We start from the raw sequence: 27,485 nt of genomic DNA on the forward strand, positions 1-27,485 counted from the left end.
GAAATGAGCCCCGTGAGCGGCCCTATTGCATGCCAATGGCTATATATCAAGCCCCTCTCTGTGCTTTGCGAACATGCTACACCTTTTGAGCCACCATATATACTTCAATCGACATTTCCCTGGGGATATCGTTCATGCCCATCCCATAAACGCCGTACCGTACATGCAAATGCCATAATAATACACATTCCGCCTATGTCCCACCTTAGTCCGTCAAGTCGGCGGCCTTCTGCAGACCACGAGAGTGCCGGTCGACCTCCTCAATGAGGTTCTTGACTCCCAAGCGTTCGCAATCGAGGTTCATGACCTTGCCGTCCTCTGCAAATTTCCAATTAGTTTTTGATCATTTCCTGCTCTGCATCGCAACCCCTAGAGCCGCAGCGAGCGGAGGCAGGGCGGGACTAAACGTACTGAATTTGACGCTCAGAGTCGGGGCCTCCGTTGAGCCCTTGGGCAGGAGCTGGGTGTTGATCACCATGCCCGTCGACCGGGCCGTGGGCGGGATGAAGGATAGGAAGAGGCGTGCGGACTTTGCTGCCGGAGAGAAAGGGTTGAACTTCGTGGTGATCTCGGTCATGAATTTGGTGATCATCTTGGGCAACGGTGCTGGGCGGGGGCGCCAATTGATTCCTATGTCCTGTTGCTCGTTCTCGGAGGGGTCTCAAGGCGGGGGAGCTTTTTTTCTTAAGGCCCTGAGGTCGGAATCGTGAAGCTGTCACCAAAATTTCCGCGTGGCTCGGGGCCGGGAGCTAGGACGGCGGTTGTGGCTTGTGTTCGGGTGGGTTTACTGCATATCACTGTATCGGGGCCAGGGGCATAGGTGGTGTGGCGATCCCACTTAGGTACGACATTTCGTCACTGAAAGGCCAGCTTTACTCCCTAGGAAGCCAAAACCACCACATTCGCCGCACGCCTTCTACTTATTCGCTTCCTCGAAACTCCGCAAACAAACGAAGCCGAATTACAGAGACGACATGTCATTCGAGGGTCTGCAGGAACGCCTGACGGCCCTGCAAGAGACCACGGGGCAGCTCAAGGAGCTCATCGACAGGCTCCAGAATCTCAAGTTCCAGCCTGGCTCGGTGCCGCTCGGCGCGGACGAGGACAGCGATGTCAGCGCAGAGCTGAGCTCCGAGATCAGTCAGATCTTGAGGGAAGAAGAGGAGGAGCTTGAGCTTTTGAGCGAAGAGGTCGAGGACCTTAGGGATGGGCGACCGGGAAGCGAGGCGGAACACACCAAGACTCGGCTTAAAGATGGCCTCGACCGCTTAAGGCAGGAGCTGAAGACGTAAGGAATTCCCTCGTTCACAGACATCTTGCCTGGGATTTTCACGGCATTTATACTGACTTCTTGCGAATGTAGTTCTCGAGTCACTTTCCGCAAGGCACAGCTCATAGCGAAGCGCAACCTCACACAGGCGCAACGCCTCGAGCGCGAGCTCCTCCTGCAGTCCTATTCACAACCCGTGTCCGAAGCGTCCTCCCCGTCCCTCGGCGCGCAAAAGGCACCGCTGCCCGACATCGTTCGGCACCGGCAGGTGCGCCAGACCAAAGACGACTGGAACACGAGCTCCCTGACGGAGGACGACAAGCAGACGGTAGGGGCGAGCAACGATGTCACGAATGCGCTGCGGCAGACGCACGAACGAATCGCTGCGGAGCTGGCGAGGAGCGAGTTTGCGCACCAAGCGTTGGAGGAGTCGTCGCAGGCCTTGAAGCAGCTCAACGAGTCGTACGGCTCTCTCGACACGATGCTGGCGAGCTCGAAGGATCTTCTGGGCACATTGTTGCGGTCGCAAAAGAGTGATACATGGTACCTGCAGACGGCTCTCTACATGCTGATGGCTACAGGGGCGTGGCTGTTGTTCAGGAGGTTGCTGTACGGGCCGATGTGGTGGTTGGTCTGGTTGCCCTTGCGGCTGATGTTCAATGTTAGCATCGGCAGCAGCAGGGCGGTTGTCAAGTACGCCAATTCCGGGGGCGCATCAGAGTCCGTGGTTGTTGGGGGCGAAGGAAAGATTGACGTCGAGGGTCTCCCTGACGAGTCTTTGCCCACATTGGACGTGCGTGAGCCTCAACGATCGGCGGCGGTTGGTGGGGATCCCGAATCACTGCTTGAGAAGGTGGGTAAGATTGTGGAGGAGATGCCTGCGGAGATCGGCGAAGAGGCGACGATAGAAGTTGACGATGGTGTTGTTAACGAGAAGCCTGATGCTGAGGTCGTGGTTGACCCGGTGCCCGACAATGATCTAAAGCAAGGGGCGCAAGAGGAGGTTAGACAGAGAGATGAGCTGTAAAGTCAGACAGGTGTGCAAGGCTAGCATTGCATCGTTTAGGCGCGAAATGCCCGACGGTCTAGTTAGAAGAAGAAATACCATCACATGGTCAAATACCCGATTCACGCCTTGGTGTTTCCAGCTCTCGGCTCATGGATGGGCTGGGGGTGGCGCACATCATGTCTCTGAACCGTCAGATGCCCCGTTGATTATTCTTTGTTCCTGACACCGGTCTTCCGTTGAAACTAGGCGTTCCTGGGTTGATATTCAATCCGGTCTCCCTACCAGTCTTACATCAGACGGCGGATGTGCGACTCGTCGCATGTCCTGTCCTGCCGAGCTTATTTTGACATCTAACAAACGTCGTTGAAATGCCCTCTTCCTAGTGCGCAGTCGAGAACTACTGGGCAACTGGCCAATAAGATGGCGTGGAGTCAGCGCAGGGGTCGCCGCTTTTCGCATTGAAAGTCCATTAACGTTCGGATGGAAGAAGAACGGCATGACGTGGTGAAATTTCCGGGCCATGGGCTGGTCGGGCAGGGCGGCAGCATTGGTCTATGCAGCCGGTGCCATTCCGTTTATTCCCATTACCAAAAGAATTGTGTAGCAGCAGCCCGGGGTGGTACCGACTTCGTTTGGGTCGACGTTCCCACAACAGAACGGATTCCTTTTTTCGTTCCAAATCGTTCTTCGATGACACCGGGAGAAGGACGTGAGTTGGACTGGCGCATCGCCACGCACGGAGGCCTGACGGCGCCTCCTCTCAGGCGGGTGTGGTGGCTCGTACGGGCCTACCGGCACGGCATTGGTGTCTTGGGAGGTGGTACTATATCCGGAGGATGTAGATCGCAGATCCAGGACCGAGTGGTGTGGTTGATGGGCATCTCGTATTCATGCACTTCGTACGCAAATCCTATGAGGCGAAGTGAACACACTCATTGGACTGGGCATTGCATTTTCCCATTCGCCGCTGCTGACGACGGGCATGTGAGCGGTGGTGAGAATGCTGTGTGTGTGTGCCAAACGGCGCTGCGCATCCCCTCCATGCCAGCCCGCTGGTCCTGTGTAAGTCGTTGCCGTGTCGGAGTCGGCGCTGGCTCACGGGTGACGGCATATGACGATGATCGGCTGTCGGTCGGGAGTAAAGTGCGCAAATGAAACTGGCCGATATTAGTTCGTTTGGACGGATGTCCATGCCGTCCCTGCTGGAAGCCGTCACTCATTGTCGTTCGAAACGAATCTAGGTCGCAAAGGGGCCTTGGGGGGAGTATTCCCAGTGGACTGATGGAGAAGAGGTCACCGATGCCGCTTCAAGAATGGAGGATCGCTATTCCCTTCGACTCATTGTCGTGTGTCGAACCTAGGTGCCTGGGAGGAGAAAGTACGACAGCTTGGCGGCAGATGGGATTCGCTAAGACTCCCTCGCATTTAGTGCTCATTTTGGACTCCTCAGAACAGACCATTGGCGCACGGCTGCATTGATTCCTCCTGGACGTTCCGAAATTTGGCCTAGACAGGCATTGTACCAGTGTCTGTTGCTTCTAGCAGAAAAACGAAGGCCGTCGAGAAAATCGAGTCTGCAGGCCAGGCACCAAGCTACTGCAGCGGTGGCATAGAGTGTGGCGCTCTAGCATCCAGCGCTTTGTTCCGTCGACGGGTCGACTGAGGTGCGCTGTCGAGTTGGGGCCCTGAAACAGGTGCAGGTCACTTGGGCCAATGATACGGTACCATTTTCCCAGGAACCTTGCATTTCCTCGAGACGCGCTTCTCTCGTGTCACGGTCAACGAGTGCTCTTTTTTTTTTTTTTTTTTTTTTTTTTTTTTTTCCCCTTCTCCTTCCCTTGTAGCCAGCCATTGCTTGGCTGTCAACCCAACTTCGTCCGAAGTCTGCACGAGTCGAGGTCAATCGACTACCACACCACGCTGGGCTGGTACTTCCGCGAAAGGTCAGCCATCCCAAGCCCCTCCGAGGAAAACAGCGTGCAAACAAACAACAAATGGTGGATGGAGCCGTGGCAAGGTTCGATAGAGGCCTCGACAACATCGAGAGTGGAATACGAACAGACCACCAGACCAACGGCCCTCCACACTGATGTAATAATGGGTACCCGGCAAGTCCTTCCAATGGAGAACGGAGCAGGCGACGGGCGAATCAACATGGCAAGACGAGGGGGTGCACGACAGTCGCCAAAGGGAAAAGCTCAACGCAATTTTAAAATTGGGCAAGTTGGTCCTGAGCAGATCCACTTGCGCAGGCATCCTCACGAGTCACAGGGAACCTTCTCCCAATCTCTCCCGGTCTCTGTCTCCCTCGCAGGGGCCCAGCGCGACCTTTCCAATGGCTTCTCAATGGCTCCTACCTTACCTCCGTTAAGGTGACGGGAGGTACCTTTACTCTAATCTTACGTGAAGTAGTACCTGGCAACCTTCTTCAATTTAACGTCAGGCACGGCGTGTGCCTTAACCTCCTTGGGACAATCCATCGACCGGCCAGGGGCGGCGGCCTGCAGGTCTCGAGGCCCCAATCTTTCCCCGGACGCGGCGCGATCCAATTCGATCGTCAGTCAACCTTGCTATGGCTCCCCTTTCTCGCTTGTGTTTGGCTTTTGCGTCTCTGCCCACAGCAACAGGGACTGGGCAACCGGCTTGAAGGGCGGCTCACAAGTCACTCGCTTTCTCGTTGCTTTACCGAGGACAGAGCCTTTTCCCGCGCAGTCTTGGGCTTGCTTGGCTGTTGCCCTCGGTGCTGTCGTTGGGTATCCGTATCCTTAGAGTCTCTGAGCTCACACCCAAGACCCCGTCTAGCCACTCCTCCAGACACCGCCCTTGCGTGCAGGCACAAGTGTGCATACCCGGGCCCAAGGACACGAACAAGACATCAGCTGAAGAGACGGGGTGGGTGTGATGAGAAGCCACGAGAAGAAGGGGCGGCGGCAACGCTCCAGTTCGAGGCTAATCATAGCATGGCACCTGGGGCGGACCTTGGCTTCCCAGGTTGTCAACACCCCCAAGCAGGAAAAGGCCCTGGTCCAATGTCGACTTCCCGTCTGGAGAGATGGGTATGGGTTTTTTTTCTCCCTCCCCCTAGTGTAGGAGGAGAGACCACCCGCAGGGCACACGCTATTATAAACCCACCTCCAGTCCATCCACATGATTCCTTTCTCCCTTCTCTCCCTCCCTCTTCAGCCTCTGCTCTACGTTCGTTGCTTTACGCCTGCTATAATCACTCTCGTTGTGTGACCCAATACCGACTATCGATATTCTTAATACACCCGTGTAACACATCACACAAACACCAGCCAAAATGCGCTTCACCTCCATCCTCGTTGCCGGCGTCTTCGCCGTTGTCGCCAGCGCCCAGTCCTCGGCCTCTGCCACTTCCAGCGCCGCCGTTGCTGAGACTTCCGCTCAGGCTGCCATCACCAAGTGCTTGGCTGCCTGCCCTGCCACCGACGTTAACTGCCAGGCCAAGTGCATTGCTGTAAGTCTGACAAACGAAGTTTGGGGTGCCTCCCTGGCGGAGGCGCAATGAAGCCAAGCTTTCTCAGGGATTGTATAACAGATCGCTAACATGTGCTGCTCATACAGGTCCCCAGCCCCAACGCTGACCAGATCAACAAGACCACCGAGTGCGTTGCCGCTTGCGACCAGGGTGACGGATCTGCCGCTGCCACTGAGAAGTTCGCCAAGTGCCGTGACGGCTGCATCTCCGAGTACTACTTCACCAGCGGCGGCACCCCCAACCCCACTGGCTCTTCCGGCTCTGGCTCCGGCTCCGGCAACTCTGCCTCCGCTGCCACTGCTACCGGCTCCGAGACTGCTGCCGCCACCGGCTCTGCTACCCGCGCTTCTGGCTCTGCCTCTGGAACTGCTACTGGCACCGGCTCTGCTGCCAGCGGAACCTCTACCGGAAACGCTGCCCCCGCTCTCGTTGGCTCCGCAGCCTTCGGTGTCATCGGTGTCGTCGCCGCTGCCCTTCTGTAAATGGAATAGGCATTCTTCGTTTCTTGCATTTGAGGTTGGAAAAATACGAATGAGCTGGATGATCAGGAGGTGATGATGGAAAGATACCACTTGGGAGATGTATACTGTATATGCGGTCAATAATGAGTAGGCAGACTATATGGAACAATCGTAATGTGCCAGTGGACGAGAAATCGTCTATTGCAAATCATCAACTATTCCAATCCCTTGACAACCAGGTTGTGATTCGTCTAGATGTGCACCCGATATGTTTGTGTTACTTGCCAATCAATATCCTCCCTCGCGCGAGCGTGTTAGCTGTCGACCCTGCAATACCCCGCAATCGATACCGAGAAGGGTTCTTGTGGCATGGGCATAGGTAATGTGGAAACTCGAATTCTTTTGGTTTATTGATATCATGCTACATCTATTTCCTAGTAGGTACGGTGACTGGAATGTCGCTGAGCCAGGGGACGCCGAGCTGTTTCATCTCAACGGCCAACTGGAACAGATAATCCAAGCTAAACCAGACCGTGTTAGCCATGACGATTCATTGAGACACACAAGAGGCAAGATGGGGGACAATGCTGCTCGTCAACATAATCAGGCAACTTATTTGACTCACCTCTCGCACTGGGTCTTGGCCTTGTGGACGTTGTCGCCCCAGACGTAGACGCCATGCCTGCGAACGAGCACGGCGTAGGTGTCGGGGTACTTGTCCATGGCCTCCTCGAGGAACTCGGTCAGGTCCTCCTCGTGGGCCGTGTTCTCGATGACGGGGATGCGCAGCGTGTCGTGGTAGCCGAGGTTGCCCTGCTTCTGGAAGCCCTTGCCGAAGCCCTTGATCTGCTCGATGTTGTTGATCTCGAAGAGCTTGTCGTTGCCCGGGCCGCGGCCCTCGAGGATGAGCGTGACGAGGACGGCCCAGTGGGAGTGGGTGTGGATGCAGCAGCCGGCGCCGCGGCGGGTGAAGGCGGCGAGGAAGAGCGGGGTGCACTGCGAGGGCTTGTAGGAGGGCGGGGAGCGGAGGTAGACGCGGTTCTTGAGCGAGGCTTCCTGGGCCGCGAGGGAGAGGACGTAGATGTCCTGGGCCTTCATGAGTTCCTTCTGGACGCCCGAGGGGGCGATGTAGACGAGGTCCCTGGAGGGTGTAAGTGTGCGATCATGTTTGTGGGCGGTGTTTGTATAGAGTGTGTAGTATGGTTCTTTGAAGGGAAACAATACGACAAACAGATTTCATATATGAACAATAGCAGCGCAATGGCTCTGCATGAGTGGTTTGTTGTATTCACGAGGGGGAACAACTTGGGGGAGATTCTTTACCCATCACGAATAGAGGCACCACCACCAGTACCCGTCACCCAACCGAGATGCCAGAATTTTGCGCAGAGAGAAGGGATGAGGTTGGCAGGGTGCTCCGGGTTTTCGGAGGTAACAAGCTGGTCGGGGTTTTCGATCTCACCGGCGGAAGCCATGATGGGCTGTGGAGTGAGATGAGATGAGCGATGGGTGGGTGATAATGAGTCGCGGGGTGAAGGCGCAGGAACACGAGCGCGACGATTTCCGAAATTTCTGAGGCGATGCACGCAAAGTATAGTAGTCGTACGCTTCCTTTTTCAAACGTTTCTTGTTGTCCAAAAGGTAGATTGAAGAAATTCGTCACAATCAGGTATCACAAGTCGCTCAGATCACGGAAATTTTCTACCAGCCACACGCTCGCTCATACAGATGAGGCTCAATTGGCCAGTGACAACTTCCTTCTTCCCCACATGGCATAGCACGCAAGGCACAGAACACACGCTGCAGTGAGGTCTCTTCGCTGGCAGGGTGGGATGCGAGAACGAGTCCGCGGCTATCGATTGGCTGGCTGCGTTGGTTTAGGTATCGAACGGGGCACCGTCTCTGTGCTCGCCTCTCTCCACTGGACGACGGCGGCTTACTAAGACACTCGATTGGATCAAGACAGAGATTCGGGTTGGCGGATATGCGGATAGACAGTCGACCGCACTAAAGGCTAATGTGACAGACCGGTGAAGAATCGGCGGCTAGCCCCGTCAGATGAGGCTGAATTGGCGCAGGGCAGTCGATGCGAAAGGACACCTAACCACTTTCCGACTACGGGCGACAGAGCTACGGATATGTGAGATGCGCCATGTCAGTGCTGCTATTTACGGGTGGGTACATACTGGGTGCCCCATCGTGAGGTGAGATTGACGGTAATAATTGCGATTGAAGGAATGACTCTGGGTGATATTAAATCGCCCATTTCCGCAGCCCGCCTACCTACCCAAAACAGCATCATGCCCTGCCCAGCCGTTGGGACGCTGAAACTTTCCCGAGATATCGCATTGCGGGCTGGTGTCAGGCGTGGGCCGAGGCATATCTGAGCCCGCGTCCCTTATGCTGGCGTAATTCAGAGTTCCTCCAGTTAGACATCAACTTCATGCGTCCATTGGGCCCCAGACAGCTCGGGACCACCCGCAATGCTGGTGGCTGGTAAGGCGCACCATCTCAAACCAGGCGGGCATGGCAGGCAATTCAAGTAGAGCAGACCAACGACTCTGGCCAAGTGACATGCGAACTGCTCAAATAGAACATGAGAAATTAGGACCATACTCCATGTTGCCAGCTAGGGAAGGAGCATCCAAAGCTCGGTCTTCAGTTCCAGAGCAGACCGGGATGAGGCTATGAGCAGTGGTGGTTTGGAAGCTCATCGAAGCACCTTGAATCTCCCCTCCTTCCATTCACTGCTAGCAGGTGTGGATCCCACCCCTGGGCCTCTGGACCGCGTCCCCGCACTTTGCCCAGCCAGTCAGCCACAGGCCAGAGCCCACTGTAAAAGGTGCCAGAGCACTCTGCAAGGCATAGGTTGTATTGGTGTGCTGGTGCGGTGAGCAGCCTGGATTGCAGGTGAACACTGAAGGGCTACCCCGACGACCCCTGGAGTTGTAAGGTGAGGCGCTGCACGGCAAGTGCTGGTCCCCTAGCACCCTCCAGGCCCAGCAGGGTAGGTTCCCCAATTTTATTTCTTTGTGTGAGGTACTCCCCGGTGCAGAGCAGTGCGATGCTTTACCCCGAGAGGTGATAGCTCTCTCCAGCTGGCCTTTTCTGGGTGCAGCTGCTTGCCGACACCTTACCCAAAAAAAAGGACACGTTGAGCACAACCCGTCCACGCCTGCACCACCTGCCTGCACCTGCACCTGCCTCTGCTGGCTGCTCCTGCCTCACAGACAGATAATAAATCCGTCTCCCTTCGCTCGCCCCATTCCTTCTTCCGAAACTTATTTTCCTCTCCTTGGGAAATTCCTCACCAGATCAATTCTCCTCCGTACACCTGCGCGCTGGGAGCAACCGACTTTGTCATTCAATTGACAGTTCTTCCTACCCGTACCTGCCTAAGCTACCAAGCTTGAGGTCTCTCATCTTTCCCACCCCTTCTTCCACCTGGTCCAACGGTCTCTTCCATCATGAAGATTACAGCTGTCGCGGCCGCGGCTCTGCTGGCTGGCAGTGCCTACGCCGACGATGCCCAGAAGGTTCTGAGCGACGACAAGGCCTCTACTGCCTCTGAGTCCGCTACCTCGGTCACTCCTCAGATCCCTACCTTCACCGTAAGCTGCTCCTCTCCATCCCTCTCACACTCTCCAGAACAGCACCTTCTTTGTTGCGATCGCCCCTCACCGCCGCCGTGTGCCAGCATCTGGCCTGAAGGCACGAGCTCAATGCACGTGGCAGCGGTCCGGATGCCTGGGGAAGCTTCTCCGCACCTGACTCTTCATGCCTTCCAACCTCGCAAGTAGCAAGCTGCTGACAATTGGTTTTCTGCAGCCTACCACCCTCAAGGCCCCCTTCCTTGAGCAGTTCACCGACGACTGGGAGCAGAGATGGTCTCCTTCCCACGCCAAGAAGGACAGCAAGGACGAGGAGGAATGGGCCTACGTTGGCGAGTGGGCTGTTGAGGAGCCCAAGGTCTACAAGGGCATGGAGGGCGACAAGGGTCTTGTTGTCAAGAACCCCGCTGCTCACCACGCCATCTCCGCCAAGTTCCCCAAGAAGATTGACAACAAGGGCAAGACTCTCGTTGTCCAGTACGAGGTCAAGCTTCAGAGTAAGTCTCATTCATGCCCCAAAACACGACAGCTCAATTGTGCGCGGTGCTGACCAAAATTTCTCCAGATGGCCTCGAGTGTGGTGGTGCTTACCTCAAGCTCCTCCGCGAGAACAAGGCTCTTCACTCCGAGGAGTTCTCCAACGCCACTCCCTACGTGATCATGTTTGGTCCTGATAAGTGCGGCCACACTAACAAGGTCCACTTCATCTTCAACCACAAGAACCCCAAGACTGGCGAGTATGAGGAGAAGCACCTCAACTCTCCCCCCACCGCTCGCATTGTCAAGACCACCGAGCTCTACACTCTCATTGTTCACCCCAACAACACCTACATCATCCAGCAGAACGGCGACCAGGTCAAGACTGGCTCCCTTCTCGAGGACTTCACCCCCGCCGTCAACCCTCCCAAGGAGATTGACGATGCCAAGGACACCAAGCCTGAGGACTGGGTTGACGAGGCCCGCATCGCTGACCCCGAGGCCAAGAAGCCCGAGGACTGGGATGAGGATGCCCCCTACGAGATTGTCGACGAGGAGGCCACCAAGCCCGAGGACTGGCTCGAGGAGGAGCCTCTCACCATTCCCGACCCTGAGGCCCAGAAGCCCGAGGACTGGGATGACGAGGAGGACGGTGACTGGATAGCCCCTACTGTCCCCAACCCCAAGTGCTCCGAGGCCTCTGGCTGCGGTCCCTGGAAGAAGCCCATGAAGAAGAACCCCGACTACAAGGGCAAGTGGACTGCCCCCTACATCGACAACCCTGCCTACAAGGGCGTCTGGGCTCCCCGCAAGATCAAGAACCCCGACTACTACGAGGACAAGACCCCTGCCAACTTCGAGCCCATGGGAGCTGTAAGTTTCATCTCAATCTGCTGACTTTGAAATGACCATCACCTGCTAACACTTGTTGAACAGATTGGCTTCGAGATCTGGACCATGCAGAGCGACATCCTCTTCGACAACATCTACATTGGCCACTCCGTCGAGGATGCCGCCAAGCTTGCCGAGGAGTCCTTCAAGGAGAAGCACCCCATTGAGCAGCTCGCTGAGCTCTCTGATAAGCCCAAGGAGGCCGAGAAGCCCAAGTCCCCCAACGACCTGAAGTTCCTCGACGACCCCGTCCACTTCATCAAGGAGAAGCTTGACCTCTTCATCACCATCGCCCAGAAGGACCCCATCCAGGCCATCAAGTTCGTCCCTGAGGTTGCCGGTGGTATCGGTGCCCTTCTCGTCACCCTCATCGCCATCATTGTCGGTCTTGCCAGCTCTGGTGGCGCTCCCCCTGCCGCTAAGAAGGCCGCCGCCGACGCCAAGGACAAGGCGAAGGAGGTCAAGGACAAGGCCACCAAGGCCGTCGCTTCTGGCGCCGACACCGCCAAGGAGGCCACCAAGCGCAACACCAGAAGCTCATCGTAAATGAACGTGGCTGAAGGTGGAAATGTGAATTAGCTCGCTTTCTCTTTCATACTCTCGGTGAAAAAAAATGGGCCGTGGCAGTTGTCTGAAGCAGAGCAACAGGGTCCTACTATCAGGAACGAAGAGGTATACGGATGCTGCTTTTTTTTCAGTTAACCTCCCTCACTATATGTCTGTTTTGGTCATGAGAGGGACAGGCAGAGAAGCATGGCGTAGGTGTATTATAGCAACCTTAGCAAACCAAAAAAAGGATTGACCAATGCTTTTGGATGTCATGCGCGTGAGAGAGAATGGAGTGCAGTTGAATCTGGAATGTGTCCGCGAGTGATACGGATAAGGTAATCTGAATCCCGCGGGGAGATGGTGGCAGCCGGGATCTGTCGAGTTGTGTCGGGTCTGTATCAAGGTAGAGGCCCACCCGCCTGTTCTCCGCTTAAGAACGGGACAGTTGAATCCCATCGCGCCGTTTACGCTGGATACGCTACGCCTATGATTTTCCCCGCCGCTGGCTTGCGTGCACCTGACGCTCGGCCACTCGGTTTATGGCGGCATTTAGGCCGGCTTCGGCAGGAAAAGGAGGGAAGGGCAACCGTGGGAGCTTGGGGAACTGGGCAGGGATCCGAAGCAGCGTTATCATTACCCCACCCCAACCTTTCCCCACACTCTTGGAGCTCGCCGCGTTCCCTTGGACTTTATAAGGGACTACGATGTCGCTCGACTCCGGCCTCCGTCGACGTGGCTGATAATTGGTTCTGTCTAGTGCGCATTGCAGTAGGGACGAACTGACCGACAACTGTTGCACCATCTGTTTCTAGTCTGCCAATTGTGTCCTCAAGCAGAGCTCCCCCTTCTTAACCTCTCTCTCCCTTTCCCCTCCCCCGCCTTCTTCTCTTCACAATGCGTCGAGCCATTTCTCGAGGCATCACTACCGGTGCCCGCCGTTCCTCTGGACTCTCTCTCGCCCGCTCTTCCATTCTCTCCTCACCAGCAATGGCTTCCAAGTCTGTTCCCGCCGTTGCGGCGAGGAGGATACACGCCACGGCGCAGCACCTCAACGCTGCTCTCGCCTCGACAGCCGAGTCGTACCCCAACACCCACGAGAAGATCGCGAAGCCCGAAGATACCCCCTACTTCATTGACAACCAGTTTGTGACCTCCAAGGCCACCGACTTCATCGACCTGCATGACCCCGCTACCAACAACCTCGTCACCCGCGTCCCGCAGATGACCACCGAGGAGCTCCAGGGCGCCGTTGCGTCTGCCGAGGCGGCGTTTCCCAAGTGGCGCGCCATGAGCGTTCTCGCCCGCCAGCAGATCATGTTCAAGTTTGTTGCGCTCATCCGTGAGAACTGGGACCGTCTCGCGGCGAGCATCACCCTCGAGCAGGGCAAGACCTTTGCCGACGCCAGGGGTGACGTTCTTCGTGGCCTGCAGGTCGCCGAGGCTGCCTGCGGTGCCCCGGAGCTCCTCAAGGGTGAGGTCTTGGAGGTTGCCAAGGACATGGAGACGAGAAGCTACCGCGAGCCATTGGGTGTCGTGGCTGCCATTTGCCCCTTTAGTGAGTTGCCTCTTGTGTAAGTGATGAGTGAAAGTGAAGCTAACTGTCCAGACTTCCCCGCCATGATTCCGCTTTGGTGCATCCCCATCGCCACCGTTACCGGCAACACCCTGATCCTCAAGCCTTCCGAGCGCGACCCCGGTGCGGCCATGATCCTCGCCGAGCTTTGCCAGAAGGCAGGTTTCCCCGAGGGCGTTGTCAACGTCGTCCACGGTGCCCACAAGACGGTCGACTTCATCCTCGAGGACCCCACTATTAAGGCTGTCAGCTTCGTCGGTGGTAACAAGGCCGGCGAGTACATCTTCAACAAGGGTTCCGCCCATGGCAAGCGTGTCCAGGCCAACCTGGGTGCCAAGAACCACGCCGCCGTCCTCCCCGACTGCAACAAGAACCAGTTCCTCAACGCCGTCGTCGGCGCTGCCTTTGGTGCCGCCGGCCAACGCTGCATGGCCCTCAGCACCCTCGTTATGGTTGGCGAGACCAAGGAGTGGCTTCCCGAGCTGGCCGAGATGGCCAAGAAGCTCAGCGTCAACGGTGGCTTCGAGGAGGGTGCCGATCTCGGCCCTGTCATCTCCCCCCAGAGCAAGCAGCGCATTGAGAGCCTGATCCAGAGCGCCGAGGATGAGGGTGCCACTATCCTGCTTGACGGCCGTGGCTTCAAGCCCGCAAAGTACCCCAACGGCAACTGGGTTGCTCCTACTATTATCTCCAACGTCACTCCTAACATGAAGTGCTACACCGAGGAGATCTTCGGACCCGTCTTGGTCTGCCTCAACGTCGAGACCCTCGACGATGCCATTGCTCTGATCAACAAGAACGAGTACGGCAACGGCACCGCTATCTTCACCCGCTCCGGTGCTACCGGCGAGACCTTCCGCCGCAACATTGAGGCCGGCCAGATTGGTATTAACGTGCCTATCCCCGTCCCTCTGCCCATGTTCTCCTTCACCGGTAACAAGAAGTCTATCGCCGGCGGCGGTGCCAACACCTTCTACGGAAAGCCCGGCATCAACTTCTACACTCAGCAGAAGACCGTCACCGCTCTGTGGTCCAGCGCCGACGCTGTGTCGCAGAAGGCCGACGTCTCCATGCCCACCCAATCGTAATCATGTTCTGGAGGGGTATCCGATGCCCGGTCCGGTTCCGATAACTTTCCGGTCGGCGGGGCCGGTCCCGCTTTTTGCGGGATGCTATCCGCAGCCGGGTGTCGAGCCGTCAATGGAGCGATAACGGTGTTTTTGGTTTCGAATTACACGGGCTAATGAAACTTATCTCAAGGGTTTTGATAAGTAACCGGCTGGACTGAAAAAGGAATGTCAGGTTGATCAAAAGGATGAGGCATTTAAAGCAGTTCACGCATGATAAATGAGGTTGAGAGTTATTGTATTTTCATAGTTGCCAAAATGAAGCATTTCGACATGAACATCTCTTGTTCTTACTTGTGAGGGTTGTAATAATTTGAACTACTGATGAGAGCTTGGTCGGTTGCGAGGATCGTCCAACAGCCAGTCTAGTTGGCCTGCGACACCTTAGTAATATGGATCCATATTCTTGGTCGTCTCATACGTGCATCTCAACTTCATGCAAGCCTGAAGACCACTTCCTGCGACAGCGTTTTTGGCTTCCGCTCGACACAAGGTTGACGGGCGCTGATTCCATGTTGATTATGCCCTGCGTCAAATGAGCTGTAACTTCATTTCATAGCTTTGTAGTGTCCATTCACGCCTCAAACTGTCTTCGTTCGAGACCCATCAATGGTCCTCCCTACAAGGCCCGATTGAAGAAAGCAGGAGGAGCTGGAGGAACAAGGCCACGATGTTCCAATTGACAGACCTTCCCGATACCCTTTTCCTCGACATACTCACTCACCTGAAGCCCCGCGAGATAATCCTCCACCGCCGCGTCTCTCGTGCGTCCCACGCTGCGCTCACAAGACCAGACCTGTCCCAGGCGCTCTTGCATGTCTTCTTCCCCAGATCCCTAGAATGCCGCACTCTCAGATCCCAAATCTCGGTAGCAACCAAAAATCGGCCAGCCTCGGAGCCGGACGCAGAGGCGGCAACAGAGCCAGACTGGCCGGCCATCTTCGCCTCCGTGGCCCGCCGCTACCACAGCCTCACATCCGGCACATACCACACTCTCACCACCATCTCGGTTCTCAAAGATGCGAAATATTTTTACCCCTTCAACCCCTGGAATCGCACCCTCCGCCGCGATGAAATGACATTCCCCCTCCAGCTCCCAGACCGGAGGTGGACATGCTCCGATGGCATCATCATCTACCCCGCCCCCTCTTCTCCGCCCGTCTTCAAAGCCCTAGATCTCTCATCAAACAGCGAGACCACCGTCCCCTTTGACTGGTCCTCCAAAGTCGTCCGTCGCGTCCGTCTCTCGCATCACATCTTAGTCATAGAGTGGGCAGAAGAGGACGGCTCCCACCCCTTGAACGACTCGGAAACAGCCCACCGCCACTTCGCGTCCGCCTTCACCGTGACCACCACCTCCTCGTCCCTCCACCCCTCCGCGTCGTCCCCTCCCATCGTCGAGTTCCGCTCCGAGTGGAAGATCCACTACCTCGGCCTCCCCCTCTCCCCCTCCGACCGCCTCTTCTCGACGCACAACGCAACACACTACGCCCTCTACGCCCACCAGCCAACCCGCTCCCCCTGGGGCGAGGACACCCCCCTCGAGCGCCTCGTCGTGTGGTCCCTCAACGCCCCCTCCGCGTACAGACCCTCACTCGACCCGTCCTCGACACACAAACCCACCACCGACGCCGGCCCGGAAATCGTCCTGCGCCTGACGAACGGCGACCTGGACCGCTGGGGCATCCGGCAGCGAGACACCCCGCGCCTGATGCGCCTCGTCCTCGACACGACCCACTCGGCCCGCGGCGGCAACATCGTGCTGCAGGAGGAGGACCACCAGTGGGCCGCGGGGCCGCAGTCCTCCGAGACCCCGCCGGCGCGCCACTTTCTCCGGAGCACGGGCGTCCCGCTCACGGCTCTCGGCCCGGCGTGGGTCGACGAGTGCGGCGCCGAGGGCGACGCGGAAAGGTCCTTCTGCCCCGCCTCCTCCTCCTCCAGCAGCAGCCCTGGACGAGCCACCGCCGCCCCCTGCTGGCGCCACGAGGAGTTCCCATACCTCACGGTCGCCGAGGTCGTCGACGAGGCGGCGGGGGTGCGGGTCTGCGGCAGGCGGTGCTTCGCAATGGAGACGGTCAGTGTGAGTGTGGATGGATCCTTCTCTGCTGGTGATGGTGGTGGGACCACGACGGCCGAGGCAGTGGAGGACGGTGGAGACGCAGGCCGGGCAGAGGTGCAGTTCCTGGATGACATGTGGAGGGCCGTCATGTCGGGGGCGGCGCTGGCGGGCGATGAGAGGTGGGTTGTCGGCGAGGACGGTGCGGGGGACGTGAGCGTGGTACGATTCTGATAGGGCTGGGGTGGAAGGTCGTCTGATGCAAGGGAGCTGGCCTCAAAGCTAGTCGTTGCTTCGCCGTGCAGGGACATTGCCTTGCCATGAGCTTGCGGCAGGCAGCGAGCGGCACCGGCTCCTTCGGGCAAGGCCAGAGGAGTTCCCTCGGCATATTGCTGGACGGATCGGGAGCTGTCACTGTGGGTTTATGGGGAAAAGGGAGATGACAGCTCACCAGGGATCCCAAGCCATGGTGCCATGTTCTCACGATGATGGCCCCAGTCTGCGCGTGGCATCGTGGAGCTGAAAGGATGTGTGATCTGCAATGAAGATTCCGTCTATTGACATGTGTCTCTCTGCCTGGCTATGGTGGTCCATCCCAGAAAAAAAGAAGAAGAAAAAGAGAATCGGCTGCCACAAAAATAAACCCAGAATGCCGTAAAGAGATACCAAGAGAAACCAAGCACGCTTTGCAGCAAAGTTGCTTACTGTTCCATCTCTACCCCCTTAGCTCCTGAAAATGCCGAGATAACAATCGCACCGCCGCCGCACTCCCCAACACCTGCTGGACAAGTTGGAAGGAGAGAGAAAGTGTGATGAGTTCATGCCTGCGTTGCTTTTTTCTTGATAATGCGTGATGCCCTGTTTCCAAGCACCTTGATTATGTGTCGTGATGTGAGATGTGTAGTATGATACAGAAACGCTTCAAAATAGTCGCCCCTGAGAACAGACTAGATATTAATGATTGGACATGTCTAGACTGCCATGGGGGTTGCTGTCGGGGTGGGGGAGGCGCCGCCGTTGGGCAGCTGAAGGAAGCCGTCGTAGTAAGTATCAAGCCAGCGGGCAGCCTCCTCGCCGGCGTCATCCATGCTCGAGTCCCACCTGCCGACGGATCCAACATAGCCGTCGGGTCGTACGTTGACGATGGCAACCTCGCCAGGGCCGAGGCTGCCGAGCCACTTGTTGGTGCAGAGCTGGCCGCGCGTGTCCTGTTCTGGGATGTCGTCCAGGTAGAACGTCCAGCGGCTGTCCTGCAGCAGGGCTGGCAGGTCTGAGATCTCCACATCGGCCTTCGGCATGGTGGCTGGGGTTTTGTCAGCGCAGGTACGACGAATGGATCCACGTGCAATTCAACTTACTAAGCAGTGCAAATGTGAAGAGATGGCTAACGGCTGTGTATCGCTCGGGTCGATAGTAAATATCCTCGGGAGATGGCAGCCTGGGCTGCGCGGCATATGACGCACTCGCAGACGCAGAGAGCTTGCTGATGAAGGAGTTGGCAGAGGCGATTGACTGGCAGAATGTCTCGAGGAAAGGGCTGGAAGCCTGAATATCCCACATCAAGAGATAGATGCGGAACTGGCCGAGCATTGGAATGTCGAGCTGGATATCAACGGGGTTGGAGTCGATGTAGCGGGTGACCTTGGCGGGAGGGAGCAAGCAACCGGGTCTGGCGTCTCCCATAACGAGGCCCTGTGGATCCGATCTGTTCAGAAGACTCTCCGCATACTCGGCACCGATACCAGAGATGAAACGGACGTTCGTCTTGAAGTTCTCCGCCAGTGCAACAGCGTCACCACCGGCAATCTGGTTGGCATGCTCGTAGTCGAAGTTGACGAGGTCCACAGCGATCTTTCTTCGCTCCTCCTCGTAACTTTCGAGAAGAGCTTGCTTCGCAAGTCCGCGAATGGACAGGTTAAGCTTCCATGCCAAGTTCCAGGAGTCGTGCATCGAGGTGTTCATGCCCTGAGCAGACTTCGGGGAGTGCGTGTGACTGGCATCGCCGGCAAGGAAGGCCCTCAGGTGGGAGTCGCAGAACCGGCTGGCCACTCTCTGACCAATCTGGTAGCGACCAAACCACTCAATGTACTTCCAGTCAACCTCGAACGGAGCCATAATCTTCTTTGCGCGAGCCATGACGAACTCCTGGCCAAGCTCTCGCTTGTCGGCCTTGGGGTTCGCCTTGAGCTCAATGTAGAAGCGGGTCATGTTCCTCTCTCTAGGAATAATCAGAATCGAGCCGTACTCCTGGGAGTAGACTAATGTCTTGGACCAGATATCAGGAAAGTCGGTAATCAGCTCGCCGTCAAGAACACCCCAGATGGCGGGCTGCGACAAACCAATGGCCCGCGCATCCGGGATGCTCTTACGAACCTTTGAGTGGGCACCGTCACCTGGATTTAGTTAGCTGCTTGCATCGGAAGAACAGAGTACTCTGCCAGACGTACATCCAATTAGGTACTGCGTCAAAATGGTCCGCCTGTCTTGGGTGACGTTCGTGCGACAATTGACCTGGAGGGGCCCGGCCTTGTTTTCCGGTACGCTGTAGGACTCGAACGCCGTGTTCCTCCGTACCTCAACTCCGCGCTTCTTCAGGTCATCTATGAAGATGCCCTCAACCATGCCCTGGTGGACCAAAAGAATGTAGGGGTCCAGCACGTCAATTATGGGAGGGTAGTGAATCTCGCGGCCCAGTCTGTGGAGAGGCTCATCGGCCGTGCTTCGCCAGAAGGAAATGTCGTAAACTCGGACGCCTCGTTGCAACAAAGGATCGGCCAGGCGCATCTGGCGGAAGGTCTCGATGGTCTTGGGCTGGAGTCCATCTGCTCTACGTGGGTGTTAGCGAACCGACACAGTCGGATGTGGTTGATGTGCGCTCTACCTTCCAACAGGCGTCTGATCGGCTCTGTCGTCAATGACCTCAACCTTGATACCCATACGGCCTAGGTTGGCCGCCAGCATGAGACCGGCAGGTCCAGCGCCGACAACGCATACCTGGGACTCTATAGGAGGCTCAGGCAAGCTTCGAAGGAGAGTGAGGGTATCTACGGTGGCGTCCAGAGCGTTAAGACGCCCGGCGGCGGTGCCGGCGTGCTGGTCGTCCATTGAACCGTCGGAATTGAGTATACCGGGTGCCATAGTTCGTACAGTGATATCACAGTCTCTTAGACAGGCGGGGTTGGCCTTTCGGGGACAGCAGGCAGGTAGTTGTGTGGAGGGGCCGAGGTAATTGGAGGGCTAACTATGCAAGGTCAAGGCAATGCAATGAGGCTTCGTAGTAGTCGGGTTGTCTAGACAAAGCCGCGCTCGCACGGCAGAAGTTGGCTTGTTGTTGGACGTGGAGGTGGACGTAAACGTGGGGTTCTCGTGTGCTATGCGCAGTTGAAGTAGGATACACCACACTGGCGCACACACACGCACACACGGCACACACTAAAGCGGGCGTGGAGCTCGAGCTCGAGGCGAGGGCGGAAACAGAGGTACGGCTCCAGCCGTTGAGCGGTGCAGTGGTGTTCTCGTCCGAGGATGTGTGTGTGTGCGACAGGAAAAATGTTGGGTCCGGAGGTGGTATTCGAGATATAATAGTACTGGGTAGGGTCGCTGGGTATGCAGCCAGACCAGGGCAGATCAGAAACCAGGACCAGAACAGTGGGTGCAGCAGAAGCAGCAGCAAACCACGAGCGAGCAGACCAGAAACAAGACCTTAGACCTGACCAGGGCTTGCAGACCAGACGAGACACGGGACAGACGGTGTGAAGGGTGTCAATGAGAGAAGAGGAAAAGAAAAAAAAATAATGAGGGCGATTGCTCGGGGGAGGAAAAAAAAAAAAAAGAGGGGAGGGGCGCGCCAGGAACCGGACAAGCTTGCGACTGCGAGGGTGAGTGTTGATAGCTGGGCGGTAGCTGGCGGAGGTAGGTGGTTCGACAGAATTGGAGATTGCTTCGCGGATGCTTCAAACGATTTTGGAAAATGGCATGACATGAGCTTTGGAGCGCGGCGGATGGAGTGAGAATGGGCTGATTTTGCGGATTATCTAAGTGTGGCAGGCATGCTTGTCCCCAGTATGAACGCCTTCCCATTGGACGAGCCCCTCCGAGCGGACGCCAGGGTCCAGCCGACGAGCCGCTAATCCTGTTTGGGAGTGCTCCAGAACGTGGCAGGTGCGTTCGACTTGATGCTTGCCCGCTGCGAGGTCTGAGGTCTGAGGTCTGAGGTCTGCACCTACCTTAGCCTCTTACCTACCTAGGTACCTGTCTACCAGTTAGAAGCATGGAATCAAGGTACGTACACGGCGGGGTGGAAGGCCGCACCGTTGATGAGGCCACTTTTAGCCTCGTTTTTGAACAACACCCGGTCTTAATTGGATGCTTCTTGTTACCATTTTGCCCTCTTGACGCCCCGGTCCAATTCTTTTGATTTCTTTACTTGACTTGCAAGTACTGAGTTACAACTCCAACGTCAACAACACCCTGCAAGTGTATCTCGCGAGACGTCCTGTGCAGCTTCCAAGCCAAGTGGGCTGCGATTAGGTTCCTTCAGTGAGAGGGGGAAGAAGCACCACAATGGATCAGAATGGATCCTTTCGTTCCCTTCCTTTCCTTTCTCAGATGTTAGCTCGAGCAGCTCACACGAACGACAAACATGCCATGCGACCTTGCTGCATATTGCCAACACCATCACGGCATCTGACAGACTGCCAAACCCTCAAACGGCCGCCCTATCCCACCTTTCCTTAGTACACACTATACCTACCTCGTACTGTCTGACCCCGTCATGTTCCATCATACCCTTAGCCATCCACTCTTCCTATCCTCCCCCGGGGCTAGGTCCGGCGGAGACGGAGAGGTTGGAAACGTGGAAACCCCCGATGCCGCACGCTCATCAACAAGCTCGGATGTTTGTTCCTGGTCTCCTCTGCAATAGCTACCGCATGCGGCTTTACGCAGAAGCAGCAGAAAAGAGACAATGGAACCCTCAAGACAATAACTATGCAGTACCTAGGGTAGGCAACCCACTGCATCATCCATCGTATGTACTGCGTATCCGCAGACGCTCATCTATTACTACGTACGGAACCTTCCATCCTAACGTCGCAGCACAGCATTTGACATGTCACTGTCAATATCCCTGGCGGGGCACTTTTCGTTTCTTTTTTCAACTTCTGACACCGGCTTTCCGCAACTTCCAGAGCCCCTTCCACGTCCCAACCTTCCACACCTCCCAATCCCTCCGCAACCCCCTTCCCACCTCTTCCTTGCCTGATGCATGCGCAGGACTTCTGAAGTCAAGAGCCCGACAGTCCAATCCCATCACATCATCATCACCACAGAAGTCTGTATATGTCTTCCTTCGCATGAGGTCGGTGGCACAGCAGTACAATAGCATGGTGAATCACACGACATATGCCTACCCCTGATCCTATAGTGTCCTGCTTTTAGACTGCCGTCCTCAGTGCCTCATCCTCCTGGCGGACTCAACCTCTCCTAGTCGTTCGAAACCCTCACCTCTCTCTTGGCTTGTTGCTCTTCATGCGTGCGCCGTATGCAGTGAACGCAACACCACGGGGGATGCTCTCCAGATTTCCGATCTGACCCCACCCCAACGCCATGAACAGCAGACCCCCGAGGATACCGCCAACCTGGTCGTCCCCGGGCTTGTTTCTGGAGCGTCTTAGTCACCAGCCACTCGTTCTTCTTTTTATCCCTCAACAGGCCAAGACACCACTACCACCATGCCGACCGCCTTTTTCTGACAAGATTGGCTGCTTGCTGCCCATGTTTTCTTTCTTGATCGACGTGGGTCCCCGCCCCAGAAGCCTGCCTCTGCAACCCGGAGCCGACCGTCGATTGCTTCGTCCCTGGTTACAGATTGAGCACCTGCTTCTTCCAAGGCAGAGAGGGGTTCAAACGCCACATGGCTCGCCTATCGATGCAGCTATCCCAACGCCCCGGCTCGATTGACACAATGGCATGGTTGTCTGCAATTCCCCGAGTGCAATAGAATGGCGTTTGCTTGGAGCACGGCAACTTTTGCCGTCCTCATGATGTAGGGGCTCAGGGGTAACGACCAAGATCATCGGACCTCAAGAGGGGCCTCGAAACGTGATTGCGTCCATTATTGGTGGTTGAAGGCCGTTGAAGATGTGTGAAGACGTGTGCTACCCCGGGTTCACAGGCAGCTTCCGCCCGTCATGTGAAAATGTGTCGTGCGAGGTTGAAGCAAACCATGTCGTTCGATTCTGATTTTACCTTCAGCCACTCCAAAAGCAATCATTTTGTACCGCATGGCTAAAGTAGGGGACTCCGCACCGTGTAAGTCGGCTGAGTACCTCGCCGGTGTAAGGACCATGCTCTGTGGTTTGCAAGTTCTGGGTTCTTTCGAGATATACGATGAGAGATGTGATTCCACACCAAACCAAGAGCAACGCGTCGAGCAGCTTTCAATAAGTCAGAAGGAGTAAACGTGGATTCGTCAAGAGCTTCATGGTATTATTTGCTGCCCTAAGCACTCATCTCTATAGCATCGTCATCTTCTTCATGACCTTGGACATGCCTGCGTCTTCAGAAACTCAACCTTGACTTCTTCCTCGCCACCTAGCACAAGATCGAAGCTCGTACTCCATCCGCTTGTCGCAAGCCCCGTCGTCCCCTCGAAAATGGCATATTCCCCCCTCTCCTCACCTGTCGCCGACAAGTCGATAGTATCGACCTCTAACCCTCGCACAATGACACCCTGCCTCCTCACAAGGCGCACGAGGTCCATCGTCACGAGGTCCGAAGCGCGCTCCTTGCGCACCGCCGCCGTGACGGTGAAGGCTCGCTCGTTATTGACGCTCGTCCGGTTCACGCACGACTCTGACTCTTGGTACAGGAGCGCGTCGTCCAGCGGGTACCCGCCGCCGTCGTTCCTGTAGATGGTTGTGGCGTTGGTGGAGGGCTTGGTAAGATGGATGAGAAACTTGCTGATGCCGCGGCTTGCGTCGACGGCCGTCGCGAACTGGTACCAGGCGAAGGTCTCTCCGTGAAGGCCGGTGCTCACGCCGCCCTCGTCGAGGGTCGTGGCCACCACGATGTCGCCGTCGCCGTTGCGGTCAGCATAAGTCAGGTGGACGGCCAGATCCGCGGTATCCCGCCCAGTTCCCTCCGTCGTCTGAACCCTGACCCAGCCACTGAGCGCGATACTCCCATTCCCGCTCAGCGTCATACTCACATACGGCTTGATGTCAACCGCGTCGATGGGGTCAGTCAAGGTCACACTCGAGGGTACAGTATCAATCATCTTCGTGAACACGTCCGCGCACGCCGTCTTGAATCCATCCCCCGTGCGCCCCATTTCCGTGATCGTCTTGTTGCCATCGCTGCCAAAAATCCTCCTGTCCGAGTTGAGCGTCGCGTTCGCGTTCACGACGAGCGGGTTCGTCGTCGTCCCGTCGACATACTCCGTCGCCACGTTGCCGTCAAACACGTCAGAGGTGCTGTCGAAATGCACCACCGTGTCAGGCGTCGGCTCGAGATCGACAATGTCGGGGTTGTTCCGGCTGTGCACCCCGCCGAGCGTGTGTCCGCACGCCACCAGCGAGATCATCTCCCCCTGCCCGAACCCGGCGCCCGCGAACCGCGCCATCGTCGTATTCAGCGGCGTGTGCGGCTCCGGCACGCCCGCGGGCCCGGCCTCCTGCGCGTCGACCCTGCCCGCGCGGAACGGCATCCGCGCGCCGCCGCAGCCGGCGTTGGCGACGACCACGCTCATCGCCAGGAGGTCCGCGGCGGAGGCCCGCGCGGAGTAGAGGTTCGCGAAGAAGCTGAAGGTGTTGTTGAAAGCCGCGCCGCCGTTCTCGGCGCGGTGGACCTCGAACCAGATGGAGCCGTCGAGGCCGCCCTCGCCCGCGGCGGCGTTCGTCGTGGCGACGTCGTGGAACGCGGTCCGGATCCACTCCGCGGCGAACTGGCGGCCGGCGATGTTGCCTCCGAAGGAGCAGGGAGTTACGCCTGTGAAGAATGTTAGACGCTGGTTTCGGGGCTCTCTCTCTGAGCTTGGAGTGGTCTTACCATCGACGAAGCCTCGACTGCGGTAGCCCGTCTGCAAGGAGAGAATGTCCTCAATCTCGTCGTACTGGGAAGGCCACACGTATGCAGCTTCCGCCGAGCGCATCAACGCCACGGCGCCGGCGATGACGACTTTGGCCTTCATCGCTTCGAACTCAAGGAGAACACTCTCCAAACGAAAGTCAGATCAGAACGAGCGGGCGGGGGGAGGTGTGAGTTTCTCGTGCTGCCAAGCAGTCGCGCGAACGGCAGCAGCCGTGCTTTTAATATCCAACATCGTATTGGATCCCTCTTTCATGTTTTCTCCTTCTCTTTTGGCGCATCGTCCAACGACGGACTGCTTTATTGACTCCATAGCCCATAGCGGCGGAGCGGGTTTTTCTTGCCAAATATGCAGAGGAAAGGGAAAAGCCCCAGACCGCCAAGCATTCAAGATGGATGTGCTGCATCGGGTCCCTGGCCCAATGGAGCATCTCTGCCCGGCTGCGTCGTGGATCGCGGAACGGGCAGACGATGCGGTTGCGACTTTCTTCCCGCTTCCCGCATCCCCTCTCCTGCAGGGACTCAGGGACAATGCATGGATGACCTCGTTATTTCGGACGATTCCGTTCGGCGTTGGCCCAGAAGAATCGAGGTCGGATCAAGATCAATGTTTTTTTATTGAACTAAAGATGATGACAATAGTTGGCAGACCCGCGCGGAATACCCGGCGGGTGATTATCAGATGTGAAAAAGTTATCTGATGGAGCAGGGGTCTAAATTAACGGCGGGGTTGTGGAGAGCCGCGAGTCGAGGGCTGGAGACGATGACGGATTGGGTGTGGTTCGGTGGAATAAGTTGGTCAACATCGTTCATCCCATGTCTCGTCGTTCTTGGACCGCCTATGCGCTGTCCCGGTGTTCTCTTATCCATGAGGAAATGCTGGATTTTCTTGCAGTATGCTGATTTTTTCTTGGACGATTTCAAGATAGCAGGCAGGTAAGGCAAAGTGATGTAAGAAATGTTTATTAATCTCTAGTTAAACCAATGATGAAGGGTTTGGGTTACAGTACCCGGCCTCTTGCCCCCGAACGCCCGCTCAATCCATGATGCTTGTTACAAAAGAAACATTATTAATTATTAGTGGGAGTCCCAGCCAACAGCCGTTCATATCATTAAGCTCATGCCGTCTTGTCAATCAACTTCTTCTCAAGCCAAGCTGCGAACGCAACTGCATTCGAGTCCACATATCGCTGGAAGAAGTCGGCCACCACGATGACACCAGGCAGGAAGAAGCAACTCGCCCAGAATACGCTCCAGAAGTACTGCCAAGACGTGGCGACTCCGGTGATGGACGTCATGAACTGCCAAGTGTGCCATCCATACATCCACAACATCGAGTTGTGGACCAGATATAACATGAATGAGATGCGACCGAGGTACTGTATCAACGGTCTGTTGAACATGCGCTGCAGGGAAGGGACCCTGTCGATGGTGAAGATGAGGAGGATGGCACCAAGTGGAATCCAGAGGGAATCCCCGTTCTTGTATTGCTTGGGGGTGATGGCAGTCAGAGCCCTGTAGCCCGGGGTTGCGGCAGCATCGTTGACCAAGTGCGGGTACGAGAGCAACCACAGCGAGAAGATGAATGCGGCGATGCCAATGACTTTCTTGAACTTTGGCAGGGAGGGCGAGGATGAGAGACTGTCGCGGCGGGATTGTATAGAGCTCCTGAAGTTGGAAAAGGTCGGCGAGCCGGCGATCATGGACTGGAAGCGAGCGAAACTGTCCCGACGCAAGCTGTTTGTCCATCTGGGGAGGGCGTTCCAACCGCCTTCACCTTCGTGAAATTCACCCGACGCCGGTTGGAAGTGAAAGTGAAGATCCGCAAGGAGAAGTCCGGCGAAGAACAGGAAGAACTCCCACATATTGAACCAAAGGGTGTAGCAGCTGACGAAAACATGGAAGAAGAGCCGGACGCCGGGGCGTAGTCTGGAGAAGGCGACGTGGGCGAGGAAGATAACCATTGAGCAGTCAAACTCGATGGGTATAGTCCAGAGAGCGGCGTCGTACGGAAAGTTGTTTCCCCTCCGAGTGTTTCGCGACACAGGGTCGGCGAATCCAACAATCTTAACGAACCAATGCTCTAGCTGACCATACAAAGTCCCGGCCACAGGCGGCCTCAACCTCGGGAAGATGAGTGTCTTCGGCCTCGCTCCATGCTGAAACCAACCCGCGTATGTCATGAGGGCAATGACGAGCGTTGTGACCGCAGGAGAGGCGAAGATTCTGATGTATCGGCGGAAGGCAGAGGAGGCCGCGGCGATGGCGAAGTCGGCCCTTCGGTTCTGAGATAGAAGTTTCATGGGCTTGTAGCTGAGGGCAAAGCCAGAGATGACGAAGAAAACGCACACGGCCCAATATCCAGACACAGCCAAGCGTATGATGGGTAGTTGGATGAACATAGGCTTATCATCGGACAGGTACCCCTTATGCAGTTCGATGGGGTAAACGACGAGTGACCAATGGTGGCAGACGACCACGAAGGACGCTATGCCTCGAAGACCATCTGTAGATATTGTTAGCGATGCTTTTTAAGACGAGTCCGATTAGATCTTTACCGAGCCATGCCGTCGGATGAAGTTGTTTTGGTGGTTTGGTTGGATCTGTAGGGTGCAGGAAGCTCGGGACGAAGCACCAAAGCAAGGCCTTTGGATAGCGAATCCAAAATGGCAGTGGCCGAGAACGGACCGTGGGAAGTCGAAGGCTGTCTCCTACGACAGGATTGTCATCTCTCAAGGGGATTTCCTCCTCGACCTCCACTGCCTGCTGGTCTTTCTCGTCAAGTTGGTCGGCAGTCATCTCGTCGGGGGCTACTGAGACGTATGGCGTTCGAGCCTGGGCCTCTACCATGTTGCTGTCTTCATATCCAGTCAT

The 27,485-nt window shown here is 56.5% G+C and overlaps 10 protein-coding genes across 10 annotated transcripts; 5 read left to right on the forward strand and 5 right to left on the reverse strand.

Moving 5' to 3' along the window:
- Window positions 1–205: 205 nt before the first annotated feature.
- CGCS363_v000643 (54S ribosomal protein L44) lies at window positions 206–592 on the reverse strand (the record flags this gene model as incomplete). The annotated part of the gene is made up of 2 exons (XM_036632492.1): window positions 206–318; window positions 412–592. 2 exons carry the CDS (start codon window positions 590–592, stop codon window positions 206–208), a joined length of 294 nt encoding a protein of 97 aa, XP_036501560.1.
- A 382-nt stretch (window positions 593–974) lies between these two features.
- On the forward strand, window positions 975–2,297 carry CGCS363_v000644 (uncharacterized protein; the record flags this gene model as incomplete). Its single annotated transcript, XM_036632493.1, has 3 exons — window positions 975–1,288; window positions 1,364–1,879; window positions 1,937–2,297. The coding sequence occupies 3 exons, from the start codon at window positions 975–977 to the stop codon at window positions 2,295–2,297; spliced, it is 1,191 nt and encodes a 396-aa protein (XP_036501553.1).
- Window positions 2,298–5,580: 3,283 nt separating this feature from the next.
- On the forward strand, window positions 5,581–6,260 carry CGCS363_v000645 (uncharacterized protein; the record flags this gene model as incomplete). Its single annotated transcript, XM_036632494.1, has 2 exons — window positions 5,581–5,757; window positions 5,865–6,260. The coding sequence occupies 2 exons, from the start codon at window positions 5,581–5,583 to the stop codon at window positions 6,258–6,260; spliced, it is 573 nt and encodes a 190-aa protein (XP_036501554.1).
- Window positions 6,261–6,666: 406 nt separating this feature from the next.
- MDE1 (Methylthioribulose-1-phosphate dehydratase) lies at window positions 6,667–7,714 on the reverse strand (the record flags this gene model as incomplete). Its single annotated transcript, XM_036632495.1, has 3 exons — window positions 6,667–6,760; window positions 6,865–7,380; window positions 7,563–7,714. 3 exons carry the CDS (start codon window positions 7,712–7,714, stop codon window positions 6,667–6,669), a joined length of 762 nt encoding a protein of 253 aa, XP_036501555.1.
- Window positions 7,715–9,706: 1,992 nt separating this feature from the next.
- CGCS363_v000647 (Calnexin-like protein) lies at window positions 9,707–11,764 on the forward strand (the record flags this gene model as incomplete). Its single annotated transcript, XM_036632496.1, has 4 exons — window positions 9,707–9,850; window positions 10,068–10,347; window positions 10,416–11,200; window positions 11,264–11,764. The coding sequence occupies 4 exons, from the start codon at window positions 9,707–9,709 to the stop codon at window positions 11,762–11,764; spliced, it is 1,710 nt and encodes a 569-aa protein (XP_036501556.1).
- A 990-nt stretch (window positions 11,765–12,754) lies between these two features.
- On the forward strand, window positions 12,755–14,428 carry CGCS363_v000648 (Methylmalonate-semialdehyde dehydrogenase; the record flags this gene model as incomplete). Its single annotated transcript, XM_036632497.1, has 2 exons — window positions 12,755–13,322; window positions 13,374–14,428. 2 exons carry the CDS (start codon window positions 12,755–12,757, stop codon window positions 14,426–14,428), a joined length of 1,623 nt encoding a protein of 540 aa, XP_036501551.1.
- A 709-nt stretch (window positions 14,429–15,137) lies between these two features.
- CGCS363_v000649 (uncharacterized protein) lies at window positions 15,138–16,757 on the forward strand (the record flags this gene model as incomplete). Its single annotated transcript, XM_036632498.1, has 1 exon — window positions 15,138–16,757. One exon carries the CDS (start codon window positions 15,138–15,140, stop codon window positions 16,755–16,757), a length of 1,620 nt encoding a protein of 539 aa, XP_036501552.1.
- Window positions 16,758–17,494: 737 nt separating this feature from the next.
- Window positions 17,495–19,661, reverse strand: PHHY-1 (Phenol hydroxylase; the record flags this gene model as incomplete). Its single annotated transcript, XM_036632499.1, has 4 exons — window positions 17,495–17,826; window positions 17,882–18,916; window positions 18,971–19,350; window positions 19,405–19,661. 4 exons carry the CDS (start codon window positions 19,659–19,661, stop codon window positions 17,495–17,497), a joined length of 2,004 nt encoding a protein of 667 aa, XP_036502491.1.
- A 3,397-nt stretch (window positions 19,662–23,058) lies between these two features.
- Window positions 23,059–24,714, reverse strand: CGCS363_v000651 (WSC domain-containing protein; the record flags this gene model as incomplete). Its single annotated transcript, XM_036632500.1, has 2 exons — window positions 23,059–24,512; window positions 24,573–24,714. 2 exons carry the CDS (start codon window positions 24,712–24,714, stop codon window positions 23,059–23,061), a joined length of 1,596 nt encoding a protein of 531 aa, XP_036502490.1.
- Window positions 24,715–25,729: 1,015 nt separating this feature from the next.
- Window positions 25,730–27,485, reverse strand: CGCS363_v000652 (uncharacterized protein; the record flags this gene model as incomplete). The annotated part of the gene is made up of 2 exons (XM_036632501.1): window positions 25,730–27,117; window positions 27,170–27,485. The coding sequence occupies 2 exons, from the start codon at window positions 27,483–27,485 to the stop codon at window positions 25,730–25,732; spliced, it is 1,704 nt and encodes a 567-aa protein (XP_036502489.1).

The sequence above is a fragment of the Colletotrichum siamense genome, assembly GCF_013390195.1.
Source record: "Colletotrichum siamense strain Cg363 chromosome Unknown KSG_Cg363_contig01, whole genome shotgun sequence".
NCBI lineage: Eukaryota > Fungi > Ascomycota > Sordariomycetes > Glomerellales > Glomerellaceae > Colletotrichum > Colletotrichum siamense.